The sequence below is a fragment of the Amphiura filiformis genome, chromosome 12 (assembly GCF_039555335.1).
Source record: "Amphiura filiformis chromosome 12, Afil_fr2py, whole genome shotgun sequence".
In the NCBI taxonomy this organism is placed as follows: domain Eukaryota; kingdom Metazoa; phylum Echinodermata; class Ophiuroidea; order Amphilepidida; family Amphiuridae; genus Amphiura; species Amphiura filiformis.
The window spans coordinates 26,623,710-26,644,492 of record NC_092639.1 but is presented as its reverse complement, the minus strand read 5'-3'; the positions used below and the strand labels follow the sequence as shown (position 1 = coordinate 26,644,492).

The 20,783-nt window shown below is 37.7% G+C and overlaps 1 protein-coding gene across 1 annotated transcript in view; it reads left to right on the top strand.

The window, feature by feature from the left end:
* The first annotated feature begins 204 nt into the window (after positions 1 to 204).
* Positions 205 to 20,783, top strand: part of LOC140165996 (uncharacterized HIT-like protein Synpcc7942_1390) — a 50,722-nt gene continuing 30,143 nt past the window's right edge. The window contains exons 1-4 of the mRNA XM_072189358.1: positions 205 to 355; positions 7,732 to 7,881; positions 10,009 to 10,113; positions 10,761 to 10,833. Coding sequence (XP_072045459.1) covers positions 239 to 355; positions 7,732 to 7,881; positions 10,009 to 10,113; positions 10,761 to 10,833 — 445 coding nt within the window. The 5' untranslated portion in view covers positions 205 to 238. The remainder of the gene's footprint in view (positions 356 to 7,731; positions 7,882 to 10,008; positions 10,114 to 10,760; positions 10,834 to 20,783) is intronic.

Below are 20,783 nucleotides of genomic sequence, written 5' to 3'. Positions count from 1 at the left end.
CACTCATTCACAACCTCGATTCACATCCTTGATTTTCAACTAGGACTACTGGATAATATATCGCGCTTGAAACACTTGTAGTAAGGCCTACTTTCGTCTCAAGTTTCACCTCATCAATCTGGTCAATGAAAAGCAAACAGTATCCGCAATCTTTATTTATTCCCTGGTATCCGTTGGCCCGGCTGCGATTGGTTCTCCAAAGATTGAAGGGATTTATTAGTAACTGGGTTGGTTCACAATGGCGCTGCGCAGTGGAATTTCTGCTGTATTTCGGTCTGCTGTTAGACTGCGTTCTGTCAGCAGATTGCATACCCCGGCACTAACAGTTTTACCAAGGAAAAGCCATATTTGCCAGGTACATGAAAATATTAGCGAAGAGTGCTTTGCGCATACTGGTCTCAGGTAGTTAATAAGCTTAATCACGAATGTCTTGCACGTACACCAAACATGCAGGTAACATGCATGACATGCCAAAACGCACAGCCTGTCACCCCAATTTCCCAAAACAAAACGTTCTGGTTCTGGTGTTTAACAAACTTTGGTCAAAGGTCTATGTGCAAATTAAGGCATCGCTTCTCGAAAAGAGCTAATTGAAGATTATTCTTGAATATTTCCCGCCGCTGGCGTGCCGTGAGACTATGTCTATGCCGTCTATGGCTATGCCATAGTCGAATTTTGATTTATATAAAAATATGTTATTATTAATCATGGTCGAACGCGTGTTGGTGCTCAAATTTATACTGATGTGTATTATAATTACCGTATTCGTCCGAGTATAGTCCCACGCTCGAGTATAAATAATCCCACCCCCCATTTTTCGAAAAATTTCAGAAATTGTAAAAAAAAAAAAAAAAAAAAAAAAATTCAAGATATTTTGTATTTTTAATATGAAAATTGATCATTTGTATTCATGTCATACTCTATTAATGATTTCAAAATGCATTGAATTTGAATGCATTTTGAAATCATTATAGAGTATGACATGAAAACAAAGTATCAATTTTCATATTAGATTACGGCAAGTCTATTTTGCATAACAGAAAGTGCATAACTGCATAATGGGATTTGCAGACTAAAAGGACAGAGGACTTGGGGAGTTATTCATTCCTACGAGTTACAGTGACTGCCAAAATAACCTCATCTCCTATGGCAAAGTTCATTAACACAATTCAATAAATATAGCTAAAAGTTGACCTTAAGTTAAAGAGTATGGGATTTTTTACCCAACAGACTCAAAGGTCATTCTATGCCTGTACAAGTGTATTGGGGAATAAAGCATGTTTGTGTTAGCTCATGTGGGTGTTATAATCTGTGGTATTAATTGTTTTAACAGGCCTCATGTTCCAAGGATGTCTGTGTTTATATTTATCATTTCAGCTTGTTCAGACGATCGCTTGTAAAGTCGCTTGTAACTACATTCAAATGTAAACTTGTATGTAGTGCCCGTCTAAACGTTAACGCACTGGCATGTAGCTACATACAAGTTACAATTTTACATGTAAGATATCTTACATGTAGCGAGTAACATTCAAATGTAAGGCCAGTGTGAACAAGACTTGCATGTTAGCTCACTTGTAAGCATGACCTTGATGACCCAATCCTATTCTGATTGTGCATAATCATGGCATAATTTACCAGTGAAGGTTACTCTTACAAGTGAGTTGGCTTACAAGTAAGTCCGTGTGGACACACGCTCGCTTGTAGCATAATTTAATTGCTGGCTCGCTTGTAACTAAGGGACGCACCATTAGATACCAAGGGGGGGGGCTGGGTAGTTTTTGAAAAAAAAAATTTTGTCGTGCCATCTGAGCAACAAAAAAAAATTTGCTCCACCTCAGACTAAAAAAAAAAAAATTTGCTCCACCTCGGACCAGAAAAAAAAAGATTTGATGTCAAGGGTGAACAAAATTTTGTCACAGTTAGTGAAGAAAAATTACCCTCATATAGCTTTTATATTGCAAAATGTTTCGCTCTTCGCACGAATTTGCTCCTATTTTTCATCAAGAATATTTATTCTAGCTTCGAACTGGTACGTATTTTGTGCGCATTTGTATGTGAAAAGTTATTTGTGAGCGGGTCTGTGAGTGAAAACACTTGATTCACTCTACTTCACAGATTTTCACCAAATTCCACCCCAATGTCAAAATTATTATAGAAATCTGTGCCACATGCCGGGGCCACATGGACTGATTAAGAGCAATCCCGGGGGGACAAATATACAATCATCCCCAATGTTGACGACTGTATGTGGGTTTCTGACTGAAATTAACCAGAAAAGCCCTAATTTTTGTGCACTTCGCGCGCTTTAATTCCACTATTGTACCGTATTTCACCAGTTTAATTTCAATATGCCAAAATTGTTTGTACCAAAGAAGGTTCATTATAATAATGATGTTCTTTGTGGCACTTTCAAATTTAGGTGCTACAAAATGTAAAAATGATTAAAAATATGGACAAAATTTTACAACTCGACAAACAAATTGTTGAAAATTATAGGACTTTTACGATTGCAAAAAAAAAATTTGTCTCTCCGAGGTGTTGAAAAAATTTTTTGCTTCATCCAGGGGCTAAAAAAAAAAAAAAATTTGCTTCACCGAGGTGCTAAAAAAAAAAAATTTGTCACGACCCCAACTACCCAGCCCCCCCCCTTGATATCTAATGGTGCGTCCCTAACATTCAAATGTAGGCTACCGTCTAAACACACCTATTATGTCTCAAGTCAGTTGAGGAAATTTCTGATACTGTGTTGAGTTGCATGTTGGATCTGTAACCATGGTAATGGTGATAGAAAATACACACAATTTTGGACTTGGTCAATACCGAGGTCAATTAGACATGAAATTGCAGAAGTTTAAAATGATTTTGTATTGCTCGCCTGCCTGGTATAAATATTAGTCTGATATTAATTTGTAACATTTTTATAAGATTACAGTGGCAGGGCAAGGGGAATTTGCCCCCCACTTTTGAGGAAAAAAACCCAAAATTACGTAAATTTGGGCCGATTAAAAATAAAAACATTTTTCTAGCCTGAGTTTTCAAAAAAGAAATGGAGGAGAAATTGTTCTGATTGTCGGAATTGCAACTTTTTTGGGTACCCATAAAATCCTTGAGACCCCCTCCCCCAAATACTAGTAAACTGAAATGCATTATTTCATCAAATTTGCATTGTGTAATTTGGTAGGCCAATAACAATATTACTTTAGGCCTAGTATACGATATCTAAGACTGAAAATGAACTTAATGAAGAAGAAACAGAGTAATATTATAGGCCTATATATGTTTTCTTATATCCACTATAAAACAAAAGAAATTGAAATATACATGGATTAGCTTTTCTGTGTCCATGATTTCGACTTTCCACTGCCAATATTAATCCACAAAAAAAACAAAAAAAACAATTGGAAACAACACAAATCCTGTGAGGTACTACTTCAATGCTTGGAATGTTCTGGAGTTTTTAACCTCTCATTTTAATTTTAATCTGGAAATGATATTAAGACATTAAAAGTTTACTTGACAACATTTTTATGAGTACCATATAACATTAATGTATACAGATAGACTAAGATAAGATATAGACTAAGATAAGATAAATAAACATTAAACCATACCCCACAATGCCCCACATAAATTAGCATGAACTTGCTATGTGTTCATATTTTGTTTTATGCTAAACATGATATTGTACAGTACAGTGAAAATTCTACTGAATGCTGGGAAATCATTCGGGATCATGATTCTTTATTAAAGTGGAAATTATGCTTTGTTTTATATTATTGGCACCTACCTATCCTATATAGTAATTGGGCCAAGCCCATATTTAAGACCTTGCCTGCAGGATCTCACGTCCTTGGGTATACAGAAACTCATACTCCACAACTTGAGTTTGCATTTTAAGCAATACTGTTGTATGACGCTATTGAACTATGTTATTGGAAATGAGGCTGGTTTGCTTCCAAAGACTTGAAACAAGTCTAACGCTTATCGAAGAAAAAGTCTACCACCATGATTTTGGAAGTACAAGGCATAAACAAATGCAGTGCAACTCCTCACTCTTGGGAACTCTACATGATTTTACTCATTTAGCCTGAGAATCTTTGGCATTTTGGTATGCAGGTTTATGCAGTTTTATGCACATTCTGTTATGCAAAATAGACTTGCCGTATTAGATTATACAAAATATCTTGAATTTTTTTTTTTTTTTTTTTAGGTCAACCATGAATGATCCTAGCATCTAGGTCAGGTCTAGGTCCAGGGACACTCCAAAACCGGAAAAAATAAACTTAAATAAAAAAAAAAAAAAAAAAAGATTCATTTAAAGATGCATTACATCATGTAGTCCACTTGGGAAGCTAACAAACAGAGGGAGTACGGTGACTGAACTAAAGATATGTGAAAATCTATCAATTGTGCACAAATGAATTAAATCAGAGTTTTAAGCTTCTAAAGGCCAATTACAATTGATTCTTAGTTTCCTGTTTCCCGCCCGCGTCCAAAGTAGAGAATTGCAAAATATTTAATTATTTTATTTATATTTTGGATTTTCTCTTTAAAAATAACTTTTAATGAATACCATTTGCTACTTTCTGACTTTGATCATTTCATCTTTAATGATGAATAAATATAGAACGTAATTGTACCATTACTTATGTATAAAATGAAACATAGTAGTAAAATAATTAAATGCATGATCCTTGTCAAAATGGCTTGATGTAGGTTGCGACCACTTATTTTAAAATAAAGAAAATAAAAGATAATTAATAATTAATAATTAAAAGTCGCCTCATCCCTGGTTTTCAACCATGAAACATGAAACTAAGAATTAATTGTGAAGGGCCTTAAATGCAATAGCCAGAAAATGCACAATGGGCAAGTGGACTACAGAGAAGTCTACCGCTGGCGCTGGTCGCTGTTACTGTCGTCTGGTCAATGTTAGGCATGTTCGTAAAATTATGAAATCTTAATAAATTCATCTAAAATTGCTTTCATTAAAAAGAGAATCATTTAACTTATGTGGGGTCAATCATGTATGTAGGGCAGGCCTACAATAATTGGCAATGTTATGAGGAAAAGTATGCTCGCCTGAATGTCCCAATTTGTGTGTCCCAGCATTTGCAATGGCTTCCTATGTCTTAACATGTGTGGAGGGGTGTATGTGGTCGCATGTCATGGTCATCTTTTGTGTAACATGATGTAAAATGAGAAAAATATCACCAATTTTGATTCAATTGAACACAACTTTTAATGAATACATTTTAGACCATTATAATTACATATTTCTGGAAAGCTTATACTACAAGGATGCCAAATCAACAAAGCATAACATCATAATACAGGGTGGGTGAGAAATATACAGGGTGGAACAACAACAAAATTAGTATCTTTCTTGTCATGGTGAACCCCATATTTTTCCTTTTCTGAAAGCTATGTAGTTCAAAATAAATATGGATTCAGAAAGACATTGCATGGGTCCTTCAAACAAATTAGGAAGAAAGAGTTTAGTATCCCTTGTGTTAAACATACAGGGTGGTCAAAAATTGTAAAATAATTTTTATGACATTTTTCAATCAAAACTTTTTTCCTCCATTTCTGGCACTAAAACTAATAGCATAATTGAATTCCTCATCAAATTTCCTTAAAAATATGTGTTGTTTTGAATAAGTAGGGTGACTCGGGCAAGAGATAGTCCATTTAGAAATGTCGGAGCATAGTATGCACACTGCAGTAGGCCCTAACATATAGGGAAAACTGTCTTAATTAGCATTTAATTAGGCAATTAATTGGTTACATCTTTTGTTACAGTTCATGTACTATGAGGTAGATCTACAATCCAGGATGATATATGTGACCATCCACCACGAAGTGGTAGTAAAGTCGTCTCTGGATCATTTTCTCTTTATTGCAGAATTTGAAAGAATTCACTTTCAGCTTTGGGTGACCTATTTGTTACATGCGACCATGTAGATGTAGGTAGGCCTACCGTATGCCAGGTGAATTCAAATTTGCCATCAAACTGCATCATTTTATATGAAATCAAAGCCCTTGAGTAACGAAAGCCAAAACTGAAAACCTTTTTGTCATCTAGCACTTCCCGTAGCAAAGTTACATCTTGTCAAAGACAGGGCAGTCAACTTTTTGGAATTGCTTGGCGTGAGACAGAGACGTACCGGGATTTGCCGACTCAAATGTTCATTTTGTACCATGATTATTTGAGCCACTAGTGCACCTGTGGCTCTGGGAGCTGAGAGCAACTGTACCGGTGAAATGATATAGAAGTCAGACTGTACACTGCAGTTGTAGGTCCTATTCCCTGGTCCTATAGCCAGATTGGGCTAAGTTTGAAATTTTGACCCCAGATGACCTTTGACCTCGGATGACCTTGATGTCATTATTTTCATGCTCCCCCCACCAAGTTTGAGCCCGATAGGACAAAGTTTGAAATCTTTGACCTTTGACCTCAGATGACCTCCATATAATGTTTTTCATGCTCCCCTCATACGAAGGATTCCACACACCAAGTTTGAGCCCGATCGGACAAAGTTTGAAATTTGACCCCTCCGTAATTTCCTTTGACCTCGGTTGACCTCTATTTCATTTCGCGCATATATTCCCCTTGTATCAAGGATCCCACCCACCAAGTTTGAGCCCGATCGGACAAAGTTTGAAATTTTGACCTTTGACCTCCGATGACCTTTGAACCCACCCGGTCAACTTGCTTTTGCTGTTACCGATCTATATCCGAAATATCGCATTGATGCGTCGAAGCGCGGCAAAACGCATAGCTGGACACACAGATACACTTCGCTTATTATTTTATTAGTATAGATGGCGCTCGAGAATATGAAAAGCGGGGGGGGGGGGGGGTATTTGCAACAAATTATTCATGACGGTGCGTGATATTTTTCCAGCTTTTTGCGTGAGGTTTACTACCTAGGCGTAAGATTATACTACCTTGGCGTGAGACCGTGAGAAAGTGACCCAATGCGTGAGACTCACGGCCAATGCGTGAGAGTTGACAGCCCTGTTTGACTTTCATCAATCTACATCGTAAATCTCATGATGATAGCAACTTTGCTATGTGGAACTGCTATCAGAATCCCTCTAAAATTCCATGTGCGAGTATCTCATCACCATAAAAAATCATATATTTGGGTCAAGTGAAAGATAGACAACATATTTATGTAGGTTTCCTTGACCTACCTGTTCTTTTAAATTTCGATGTAAATATGTATTGTGTTCTAGGCAAATTTGGCTGACTAGCAAATGGGTCAGTCCATCTCAAATCACCTAATGGGTTGGCTGGTCACCCTCTCAGATTGTGTTTAGAATCACTTATATCATAGCCCTATGTGCCAAATGAACACATTTCAAACGGTAGGTCTCTACTCCCTGTCGTTTCCAAGAACCGGCCTATTAAAAATTGGGTCAGACCCCCCCCCCCTTTTTGCTCATGTGTGTCACTAATGTTAATTTTCTTCCGAGTTTAGACAACCAAAATAATGTACCCTTTTACTGAAGGAGCAAAGTTTAACAAGCTACAACTCCGCTTCTGGATATCGTTTGAAGTCAAATGATATCATTGTAAAGCTTATGATATATATTTTCTAAACACGGAAGAAAACAACATTGACCAGGGGCCGACTTTACGAGCGTTTTGACGTGGATGGTCACATATTATTACTTAATCATGACCTGATGGTAACCTGATTCATTATTGTTTTCGCCCTACAGACACGCTTCTACACCAACCCATCTGATTCTGAGGAAAAGAAAGCAGCGCAAGCTGCAGAGGACCATAGACGAGGCCGGGATAAACCCAACATATTCCTTAAAATCATAGACAAGTCCATCCCAGCTGATATTATATATGAAGATGAAAAGGTACAAGAGTGATTTTGCCAAAACTAATGTATGAAACATGATGATGAAATATTTTAAAGTACTTCTACACAGTCGTTCCATACATTAGTTACATACAAAACTGATTATGTTTACATAGTATGTATAACAGGGATAAGATGTCCAAAATTGAGAACATTACATGACCATGATGACACAAGTTGAGTAATTTTTCCCATATCATCAGCCTCCTACGAATTGCCTAAGTCATTTTTTTGTTTGTAATTTTGAGAACAAAATACAAAATATGGTTGAAGCATGCATCAGTTATGTAATCACCCTAGTTATTTCGGATTATTCCCTTAGTTGTATCATTATCATTTGTAATAAAGTTGCAAAGATTGGTGAATAAATATGTTTAAATGCACGCTTGAACCATATTTTGTACTTTGTTCTCATAATTACAAAAAATGACCAATCAATTAAATCTTAGCAGGCTGATGACAGGATGAACAACAAGTGGTCTGTCATTGTAACCATGAAGCATGGTGGTTCAATATTTTAGTAAAAGTGGGCTGATTTTTTAAAGATTTTTTTGTAAAATTATGCGTTGCTTCATATTTTCATAGCTCAGCAGAATCGGATATCTCAATATAATGGTCATGGTAGATGCCACAGAGCCATTCCATGTCAACTCCAGGGATGTGCACCGCAGCACCTCTTCAATTTTTTTCTTTTTCTGTGTGGTGGTAGATATTGATGAGAAAGTAAAATCCTGAGAATTTGAGCTTCATACTCCATTTCGTTTTCCCGTGGCATCAATTTGAATTTTAGGGGGATCAGCGTAAAAAATGTGTCGCAACGCGAAAGACGATGTTTGGAGGTCCATAAATGTATAAAGGGAACCCCCAACAACTTTGAAAAGTATGTATCCTGGGGTACTTTTTTGTGTAGAATATACATCTGGCATCAGAAAACTTGTGACTCCTTTACTTTAAAAGATATAGGGCCCTCAAAATGCAACTTCGTCCATCCAGGACCAACTTCGGGGGGTCAGAACTCGAAAAGTAAAAATAATTTTCCTGTCCATTTTTTGCCAGTCAGAGCCCTTTGGTGGGACATTACTCTTATCCCATATTGAGCCTATTAGAATACTTTTAGCTGAGATATTACCCCTGCAAAACTCCCATTGTACATTTTTTTGTACATTTTGACCCCCCTGAAAACCAATGTCAGACATTTTGCCCACAACCATGTCAAACACATCCCTGGATTGAAGTGTGCAGGGATTATGCAGTCATATTGAACCAAAACTCCCTAAACTTGATCAACATTCAGATTTTTACTTTTTTGGAACAAGCATACTAATTATATTATTGTACTGAAGTGAGCAAATGGCAAATGTAAAAGCAGTGTGATAAAGACAAAACCTGATATCAAAATGAACATAAAATGATGTACATTTTGGACGTGGTAGGATATGGTAAAGCCTGTTACTAATACCCAGGAAATCGAGTCCCGCTCTTGAAAGTCATACGTCTTAAAAGTCGTAGTATTTTCATGGTTTTTATGGGGACTAATATTGGTACATTTTGTTGCTTAGGCGATGAAAAAAACAACAGTTTTATGAGCGGACGGACTTTTCAAGTTGGGTCGATCAAGATTTTTATTCTAGAGGCTAAAATGACCCTAAATTATCATCAAAAGCTTGAAAATTTGTCACAAATTTGATGATTTTTTTGCAAACATATTTTTTCCAACATTTTCAAAATGCAAAATCTGCAATCAAGAAAATTAATGTTGGCACACCCCGACATACTAAATGTAAATCGCCACCCCTCTCCCCCAGTTCAATGTTGATGAAAGCACTTTTTCTATTGGGCTCTCCAGTCTCCCCAACTTTGATTGAGGGGGAATGGGGGAGGGAAGGGGAAAGGAGAAGGTATGTACTTCTCATCAAACATAGTTATACTAATTTCACTGAACTATCAGAGCGGCAATGAAGAGTTCCAACATATTGTCAAGGTGTGCCAACTATTAATTTTGTTGATTGTGGGTCGATCGGGCCTGTAAAACAGGGGTGGTTTTTTCGTTGCCTTATGTACTGTACGAAACTGTTCCTGGTTCATAAATATTAATTACTATTTTGTCGTCATACTTTCTTTTCAGTGCCTGTCATTCCGTGATGTGAATGCAGTGTCTCCAAATCATTTCTTGGTAATACCGAAAAAAGAAATCCCCTGTATAAGTGAAACTGATGACTCAGATTCAGAGGTGAGAAATAAATGCCTTTGGAGGCATTTAAAAATGGAAAAAGTAGATTATTTCGTTGACGCACATGTTATTAGGACCTTTCGTATGGAAGATATGGATATTTTTTTCCCAAAACACCAAAAAAAAATTAGGTCTTTTTGGGGAAAAAATCCATATGTTCAATATAAAAGGTCAAAATTTTCAATTGATCGTCGGCTTTTCCTCCTAGCTACATACACTTTAAGAATATATCATTAGATTTATAAAATTTACTTGAGGACTGTTATATATCAAAAATGTGAAAAATATCAAATTTTAATAATTTGTCATAAAATTTGTATTATTTTGTGAATTTCAAAAAATGAAAATTATTTGATATCGGAAAGACATTCTTCGTATTCAGAATGCAATTCGATATGTCTGACGTGCTCTCATGTCCCACAAAAAATACTGTCGAAACGCTCAAAACGCTCATTCCAGATCCCTTAAAGCATTATCTCAAAATGATAGATCTGAACTTCTGACTTGCATTAAAGAAACTGCCCATCTGAAATCATGTGAATTGTATGCTTTATATGGCACTAATTAGAAAATTGCTTTTATCGTTGTTTGAAAATTTGTGATTTTTAACATGAAGACTTTATATTGAGTTTCTTTTTGTATTACAGCTTCTAGGTCATCTGCTTATTGTTGCCAAGAATGTTGCTGCAAAAGAAGGACTCACAGATGGTTATAGAATTGGTAGGTTTTCTTTAAAACTTCCATGGGATACTGTAAAACTTGCAATTCGCTGAAGTAGTGCACGTTACATGTAGTAATTGGTTACTGGTTCAAACCTAGGCTCATACACCTGTTCCGAATTATGACATGCCATAGGCTTTGTGTTGTGATCATTTCGTTCAGTGGTTCGTAACAAAGATAGCGTGAGCCAGTTGACATAGCAACGGTCATATTCTAACGTGCACTATGCCAGCGAATTGTTATCACAAATAATAATTGTGTGAATTCCCACATCAGCTAAATGGACATCCCATCATGTATTGCAGTGGATCTGTTTGCTTCATATCAAATGTATGTACAAGAGTTCCCAATTTTCAAACAGTTTGTATTTCAAAGGCCACCAACATCTGCCCTATAATGCCAGCTTTTGAAGAGGCATGCTCCACCACTTTGATTTCTAATTTCAATCTAGCTATTTTATTTCTTTGAGCACTTTAAAAATTGTCATGCTTATGGGAAGCTTGTATTCTCCCCACTGGCAATGCATGGATGGCATTTTGAGTTTGAGTACTGCCCTCTGTTGTTTATTGTAATGAGGCTTTTAGCAGGGCTGTCAACTCTCACGCATTGGCTGTGAGTCTCACGCATTGGGTCACTTTCTCACAGTCTCACGCCAAGGTAGTATAATCTCACTCCTATGTAGTAAATTAAAATGCTGGAAAACGAGGAAATACTCTCGCATCGTCAAAATAATTTGCTTGCCCTACCCCCCCAGCTTTTCAGATTCTCGAGCGCCATGGCTCAAGTTTTCATGGGTCAAAATGAACATTGTAGTCGATAAATCCCGGTACGGCTCTGTCTCATGCCAAGCAATTCCAAAAAGTTGACAGCCCTGCTTTTAGTTGTTTGTGAAATTAATGGAAATTGTTGTTAATGGTGTTTAGACTTAGAATTGGTTTGTTTCTTTTGTAGTGGTAAATGTTCCCACTAGAATAGGCTAAATTAATGTTACGCTTTTGCACATGATTAAAAAGGTTAAAAATGTTACTTTAGTGTGTAAGTCTGCATAGAAATCTACAAAGCAATAAAAGTAAAATTAGCCAAATCAAAAACAAGCAAAATGTTTTTGAATGCAAACACAAGTTGTGAATTGAGCTTTCTTGATGTTTGGTTCGGTTGGGTTAAACACTGAGCACATATAGCAAATAAAAGTTCTTTGCCAAGACCAAAGGAAAAACTTACGTTTTTCTGCTGACAGTTTCGCCAGAAACCTTTTCTGGCTTTCTCAAAGCGATTGATGTTGTTATTGATCCATCTGCTTGGAGCGGGAATCCCGGCCGGATGTTATTGTTTTACCGGAAGTACTCCTGTCTCCAAGTTGGTCTTGAGCAGAGGATCAAAGATGCGGCTTAGAAAGAATGTCCCCTCGTCTCTGTTCATGGTGTTGTCTCCTCTTTTGCGAATCCGGATGAACCTCTTCAGTCACATATTATGTTTCATTTCTATGATATATTTTAGGAAGTGAGTGTACTGTACTGGACACTGGACAACTATGTGGTATTTTTCTTTTCTTAAAATGAAAAATTATCATGCTTTGTGGAAAGTCTGGGCTGTTCCCCACTGGCACTGAAAGGACTGTGTTTTCAGTTTGAATACTGCCCTCTGTTGTTCATTGTAATGAGGCTTTTTGGTTGTTTGTGTAAGGTGGTACTATTGTTTGGCAGTGTTTATTGTTCTCAGTGCAGTCATTCATTAAATCAAGGCCTGTCTCAAAATGTGTGTGCTTGGCAGAAAAGAAAATGGACCAAAGTGCGATAAGATTTCTGCTTAGATAATTATATACAGCATGTGGCCTGTTTTCAAAATGATTGTGATATCAAGAATCTGTTTATATAAATCAAGAATGTCATATGTACAAATGCTCTGGCTTAGGAGATAATGTTTGAATGGAGATAGTTCAGGAGAAAGGTCGTTACTAAAATAACATTAAAAACTGAGCAAACTCTTTATGTTTCATTCCCGGTCCCCACACTGATCCACAGATAGGCAAACTCGTCAGAAATTTCACAAAATAAAGGGTGTTTTCAGGTTAAAAATGCAATATTAGAAATATAATTTGTGTTTTAGCAACAAAGGGGTGTTGTGAAGGGCAAAAAAGGGAGTGTGATTCCCCTGAAAACTTCATGAAATGAGATGCAAAAATGGGCATTTCAAAGTCGCCGATGAGCATGCCTACCGGTGGATACACCTAGTGTGCAGGGGCGTAGCAAGCGGGTGGACAAGGTGGATGAAATCCAGGTGCCCCAAGGGTTCAGGGGGAGATAAAGCGAAAATGAAATAGGGCTGATAAATGTTAAAAGGGCCCGCACTGCTCCTTGTCCATGGGCCCACGGCTCTTGCTATGCCCCTTTGAGTGTGGGGTTTCATTGTTACTATATAGGACACTTTATATTTTAAGGAAGAAAGTTAGTGTACTGGACAACTATTTGGTATGTCGGAAATGATGAACAAGCATGCTTGGTGGGAAGTCTGTACTGTCCCCACTGGTACTACATGGACAGTGTATTGAGTTTGAATACTGCCCTCTTTATTGTAATGAGGGTTTTGGTTGTTTGTGTAATGCTTGGCAGTATTAATTGTTCTCAGTGCAGTGAAAGAAAGGCCACACTCAGGTTTGCGACAATTTGTCAGAGCAAAGACAACAGTTGAATCACTCAAGTGGCCAGTCAATGGAAAAACTTCTGAAATCCTAAAGCTTTATTGCTTTTACTATATTAAATCACCCAATTGGGAGGCAGATGGTTGACTACATGGCCTTTTACACAATGATGACTAATGTGGCCATAAAATACCTGTAAAAGCCAATATTTAACGTAGTGGACAAAAGGCTGCAACCCCTCCACCTCCCCCTCCACACATGCACACCCAATTTTGAAATTGTGGACGCATACAAAATTCAAAATCCTTACCTTAAAACCATAATCTATTCTTACCCTAATCTTAACCCTAACCCTAACCCAACCCAGCCCAGCAACTCTCCATAAGCCTACACAGGATATATATGCAGTATGACGTTACTCATGAAAGAGGCATCCTCATTTAAATAAAATTCTGCCCTCCATAAGGTACCATTTTGCATGATAATACAATAAAACAGGTGATAGTATGAATGGTTATGGAATTGATCTAGAGACCTGTCCCCTATCTTGGAACTGTCCTCCAACATGGCTGCCATTTCAATTGTTGTACCGTTCCGGTTGGTTTATTGCATAGGGCCTATAGATGAAGTGACAGCAATGTTTCACAAAGGTAAGCAGTATGAGTAAGCAACTGATCTATGGGGTATGCTTGGGGGAACAGCATACGATTATACTGCACTGTTCAATATTATTTTCCAAGCCTTTATCAGATTTGCAGTGAGATTTAAAGTGCAGACTCTCAACAGTGGTGTAGCTGGGGTGAAGATTTTGCTACCTTTTCCCCACAGAAATTTTTCAGTGGTAAAATGGGGATGGCAAAGAGTATTTAGAGTAGGCTTCCTCAAATAGATTTGTTGAAGTGCCAAATGAAATATAAGAAAAATGCAAAGTGCCACTCAATGGCTGTTTCAGGTGGGGGTGTCAGAGGGGTGTCCCCTCTGAAGCTATTGATTTTTGAAATTTGAGGTGCAAATGACGCCATGTGGTGCAACATTTTGTACTAAAATGGACAGAAACATTTCCTAACAGTTTTTACTATTATTATTTCAGCATTTTTGTGGCGCCCTCTACGGAGGCGTGCCACAATATAGGCATGACTTTGTGAAAAGCTTCTAATTTCACTCTTGCTAGATTGACTTCGCTATTGTTTTGCTAAAATTATGCCCAGCTCAGAAATAAAACCACAATTTGCTTGGTTTTTTTTTATTATTGTTTTCTGATATGCACGGGATAAAATGGTGAGCGTATATTCTTTGTTTAAAATACAAAATTAGGATTTATAAAACACCAAATAAATCCTGACCTTTGTATGCGTTCAACCAGTTTACCGTGTGCCTTAGAACCCGATAGACGGTGACATTTGACCATACACTAGGATCCACAACATGCTCATCTATCATGGGAACAGTTCTTAAACCCTAATACAGGCTTCCTCAAATAGATTTGTTGAAGCGCCACATGAGAAAAACAAACAAACTGCAAAGCGCCACTCAATGGCTGCGAAGTCGCAGGGGGAGTCAGAGGTCTGAAGCTATCGATTTTTTTTAAAATTTGAGGTGCTAAAATATAATGACGCTATTTTGTACTATTTTAGCCTGTCTTTACAAGGATAAGATGGGAATCGCATTGTTTATTTATTTTTTTAAAAATTCTAAACGGCGCTGCGCGCCACTCGGAAAGCCACGGCGCGCCACATGTGGCGCGCGCACCGCTATTTGCGGAGCCCTGCCGTAATACATTTGTACATTCATCCTTTGTACACAAACTCATACTCTGCAACTTGAGGTCAAATTTTGCACTATGATTATGTAATTGAGGTTATTGGACTATGCCATTGGGATGAGACTCTTGTGGTCCATAGTGATAAGATCAATTAACGAGGCCTCTTAAACTGATGGCTTTTGTTTGCTAATTACCATAGAATCTAGCTACTACCTCCATGATTGGATTAAGTAAATAACTAAATCCTGTTATCTACCCAGCAATGTTTGCTTATCTTAATAATTGTAACAAACTGTAGTGTACTAAATAAGACAGAAAAGGCAAACAGACAGAAATTTAGAGTTTTAAATTAGAGAGTTGACAGGAAGTTGTAAGAGTTAAATTGTTATGGATATGATTGGTGTAAGCGAAAATGTTGAATGTCAGATCAAAGTCATCCGAGGTGAATTAAGTAATGTCAATCACAAATTGTTACAGGTCATTTGAGGTGGACTAAGTTTATATTTGGATTGTCAGAACACCTTCCCCAATCAAACACATTTCTCTTGCATTTGATCATCTTCTACTCTTCCCTAGAAAAATCATTATAATACCAAATCTACACACCATGGAATTCACCATATCACGTCCAAGTTCACATTGGGCGCCACATTCCTTTTTTAAAGGAATTTTTTTGAGTAAAGATTAACAAATTAAAATTAGATGGAAATCATGCATTATTGCTTTAATGTGTTCAACAAAGAAGGTACCGGTACTCAAGTTTTTGGTTTTTTTTGCTTTTGTGGAACCTTTTCCAGGAATATTGCTTAAAATAAACTATCCCGCCATACAGAAAATTGAGGCCTAACACACCAACTTTTGACAAAGGCTTGATGAGACCTAACACGCCAACCTTTGACAAAAGCTTGATGAGACCTAACACGCCAACCTTTGACAAAAGCCTGATTCAATGATAGGACCAATCAGGAAATAATGTTAAGTAAATTTATACTCTCAGGCTTGCTGTGGTGTTCGGAGAAACTCATGATGGAATTTTTTTTGTTCAATTGGCCAAAATAATGGAAAAGTCATGGAATTTTGGTCATGGAGAAATTACAGAGAAAGGCTAAAGTCATGGAATATTGATTATGGTCTTGTAAATGAACAAGATGAAAGCAGTAGAAATTTGGCAGTGAAGTTAGCGCAGTTGATAGGGCATCAGATTCCAGTGTGAGAGATACCGAGATGGAAGTGGTTATTGCGAAAATGATTGTTCTACCTTACCTTGCAATTCCTCTGGAAAAGGATCTAGATTTACCCATCTGATCATGGTTGCGATGTTTTATATTGGTAGACCATATATACCCTTTTTTCAGGGTCTATAGTATGGGTAGACTAGGAGACTATACCTAAAATTCACCTATATTGAGTTACGTCCCGGAACGTTGTATGGTTTATAAGGGTGTGTCTTGGGCCGCAATGGTCATCAAAAATCTGTCAAGTGTGTGGATGGCGTGTGGGTTGGCATTGTGCACTATAATTCACTATAAATCTCCCACTCTGTACGGTATTCAAATTGGAACAATCATGGAATTAGTCTAAAAAAAGAAAGCAAGATTTAAACTTAGGAAATATAGATATGGTAAAAAAAAATCAATTGGCATTTGTACAGAATAGAATAAGTGTTTGCATTTCAGAAAAGGGATTGACAAGAGATGGTTGGAGGTTGATATGTGAGTTTTTTAAATAGGTCATAGAGTTTTAAATTTGAAGTCTGAGAACTATAACTGGGCAGATAATATTTGTAATTTTAAAAGTGCTATGGTTTCACTTCAGTTTTGTTCATTTCATTCAACTGCGGAGCAGGCGACTACAAAGTTTCTCCAAGCACAACAATCGATAGCTAGTGAGGCAATAGCATCTTGTTGTAAATTGTTGTTGATATCCACCAACAGCTTAGTCAGATAGCTTGTCCTTTGTTGTGGAAATTGCCCTGATCTACCTTTGCCATGTGATGAAAATGAAGAGCATATGTGCCCATCCACCACAAACTGGTCGTAAAGTCGGCATTTTCCATTTTGAGATACAATCAAAAACAGTATATGGATTTCTATGTAAAATATAGTAGGAATTTGACCTTTGATGAACCATAACTTCACTTCCAGATGTCAGATGAAGCTGGTTGAGGTGTCATTTTAAAGCTGAAAGTGAATTCTTTCAAAATCTGCAATAAACAGAAAATGATCTAGAGCCAACTTTACTACCACTTTGTGGTGGATGGTCACATATATCTTCTTCAGGGCTCCTCCACTATCATCCTCAGGATGTGTCCAAAGAAGAAGTTGACTTTGGCATAGTAATCAACTGATATTGTACTTAATCTGATTCTGTGCACCAGAACACCATAATAATTGCATTTTGGGAATAATAATAGATATAAACATACAAGCAATCTTATAAAGACAAACTCTGACATTACACTAGCACCACTGCCTTGCGCTGGCATGCTCGTGAAGACCACTGACTGTTGACGCACTCAGTCCTGCCCGTCTGGCTTGACTTGTGCTACGTGCTAGCCAAGTTTATGAGGACCACAGACTGCAGCTAACATTACACATGAGCTCACCAAGTGAGGCTGTAAAACTTCAGCAACTTTGGTTTTAACACATGGTTAACATACGAACATGATCAGTCAAAGCTGGGGGTAGCAATTAACACTTACAGAATTCTCTAAAGAATAAATTATAGTTTGAGGGGTCAGAGCCAAAAGGCCCCAAGTATAAAAATGACTTTTAATGATACAGACGTTTCTCTACTTAGGGCCTTATGCATTTTATACTCCTAATTGAAGTAAAATAAAGCATTCATGTTTTTCTTACAATTGTAGTCACAAAATTTAAGATTTGGCACAAGTCTAAGCATTCCGAATTTTGAGTATAGGCTAAGAATTAGCTCATAATTTTAATATTTTATGTTATTTTTTGATAATTTGGTTATGAAAATGATTAGAAAATGTGTGTTTAAAAAATTAGAATGCAGAACATAAAATTAGTCTTTATGCAAGTCTTTTGCTTGACTGTCACAGCATACAAAAAATACCCTAAAAAGGGCCAAATATTACAATTTTACTTTCATTGCCAGTAAAGGATTAGGATTTAGACTAGGAGCCCAGACAATTTATTCAGCTCAGAAGAGACAAAAGGTTTGATGGTCTGATTATGTTCGTATAGGCCCAAGATTCAATATTCCATATTGCTGCCGGGTCACAGCCTGTACGTTCAGCCTGGGGGTCACAAAATAGGAGGCCAAAAAATGCATTTATTCAGCTCAAGAGAGACATGGACAAAACTTGTTGGATATCACTCCCAGGAGGATACTTTTCATGCCTATAGCAATGACAGCAACTTTGGCCTGTAATGGGGCCCAGACAGTAGCCCCAAAGGGGCCCGCCCATATGGTGTTATTCAGCTGAAGAGAGACAAGGATGAATCTTTTTGCATTGGAACTATTACACATTGGGGTGCACAAAAATACCAATGACAGCAACTTTTTCCTGTACGGGGCCGCAGACAGTAGCCGCAAAGGGCCCAATGTCCCATAACTGACTTATTCAGCTGAAGAGAGACATGGATGAATCTTTTGCATTGGAATTATTACCCATTGGGGTTTACAAAAATATTAATGACAGCAACTTTTTCCTGTACGGGGGCCCATACAGTAGCCTCAAAGGGCCCGATGCTCCATCACAGGTTATTTAGCTGAAGCAAGACAAGCGTAAATCTTTTTGCATTGGAACTATTACACATTGGGTTGCACAAAAATACCAATGACAGCAACTTTTTTCCTGTACAGGGGCCCAGACAGTAGCCTCAAAGGGCCCGATGCCCCATAACAGGTTATTCAGCTGAAGGAAGGCATGGATGAATCTATATGCATTGGTACTATTAGACATTGTGGTGCACAAAAATACCAATGACGGAAACTTTTTTCTGTACGGGGCTCAGCCTCAAAGGGCCCAATTTCCAATAACTGATTTATTCAGCTGAAGAGAGGCATGCATAAATATTTTTGCATTGGAACTATTACACATTGGAGTGCACAAAAATACCAATGACAGCCATTTTTTCCTGTACAGGGGCCCAGACAGTAGCCTCAAAGACCCCGATGCCCCATAACAGGTTATTCAGCTGAAGGAAGACATGCATAAATATTTGTGCATTGGAACTACTACACACTTGGGTGCACAAAAATACCAATGACAGCAACTTTTTCCTGTACGGGGGCCCAGACAGTAGCCTCAAAGGGCCCGATGCTACATAACAGTTTATTCAGCTGAAGGAAGACAAGCGTAAATCTTTTTGCATTGGAACTATTACACATTTGGTTGCACAGAAATACCAATGACAGCAACTTTTTCCTGTACAGGGGCCCAGACAGTTGCCTCAAAGGGCCCGATGCCCCATAACAGGTTATTCAGCTGAAGGAAGGCATGGATGAATCTATATGCATTGGTACTATTACACATTGTGGTGCACAAAAATACCAATGACGGAAACTTTTTTTTTTTCGGTGGGCCCAGACAGTAGCCTCAAAGGGCCCAATGTCCCATAACTGATTTATTCAGCTGAGAAGAGGCATGCATAAATATTTTTGCATTGGAACTATTACACATTGGAGTGCACAAAAATACCAATGACAGCAATTGTTTGCTGTACAGGGGCCCATACAGTAGCCTCAAAGACCCCGATGCCCCATAACAGGTTATTAAGCTGAAGGAAGACATGCATAAATATTTGTGAATTGGAACTATTACACATTGGGGTGCACAAAAATACCAATGACAGCAACTTTTTCCTGTACGGGGGCCTAGACAGTAGCCTTAAAGGGCCCAATATCCCATAACCGATTTTTCAAATTGTCCAAAGGGCCTAATGTCCCTTAACTGATTTATCCAATTTTGTCATCTTGCAAGAGAAAATTACACCAGGAGTGCTCATCTTAAGAAGGGTGAAATTAGACTCGAAGATGGCCACGCTGGTGATCTACCAATGACCTACCCATTCAGCTGAAGAGACACATGGATGAATCTTTTTGAATTGGAACTATTCCCCATTGTATATACAAAAATACCAATGACACCAACTTTTTCCTCTACGGGGGCCCAGACAGTAGCCTCAATGGGCCAGATATCCCATAACTGGTTATTCAGCCAAATAAACACATGGATGGATCTTTTTGAATTGGAACTATTGGATATTGGGGTCTACAAAATAATACTAATCAATGGCAACAACTTTTTCCTGTATAGGGGCCACGACAGTAGCCTCAAAAGGCCCGATGTCCCATAACTGGTTTATTCAGCTAGCATAAGATAGTATCACCAGTATCAACAATAGATAACTACTTCATCAATACCAATGTCAGCAGTAGACAGCTAGTATTATACTTCATTAATACCAATATCAACAGTAGATATAGCTACTTCATCAAAACCAATATCAGAAGTAGGTAATTACTTAATCAATACTGATATCACCAGTATAGTAAAAATAGCTACTTCATCAATATCAG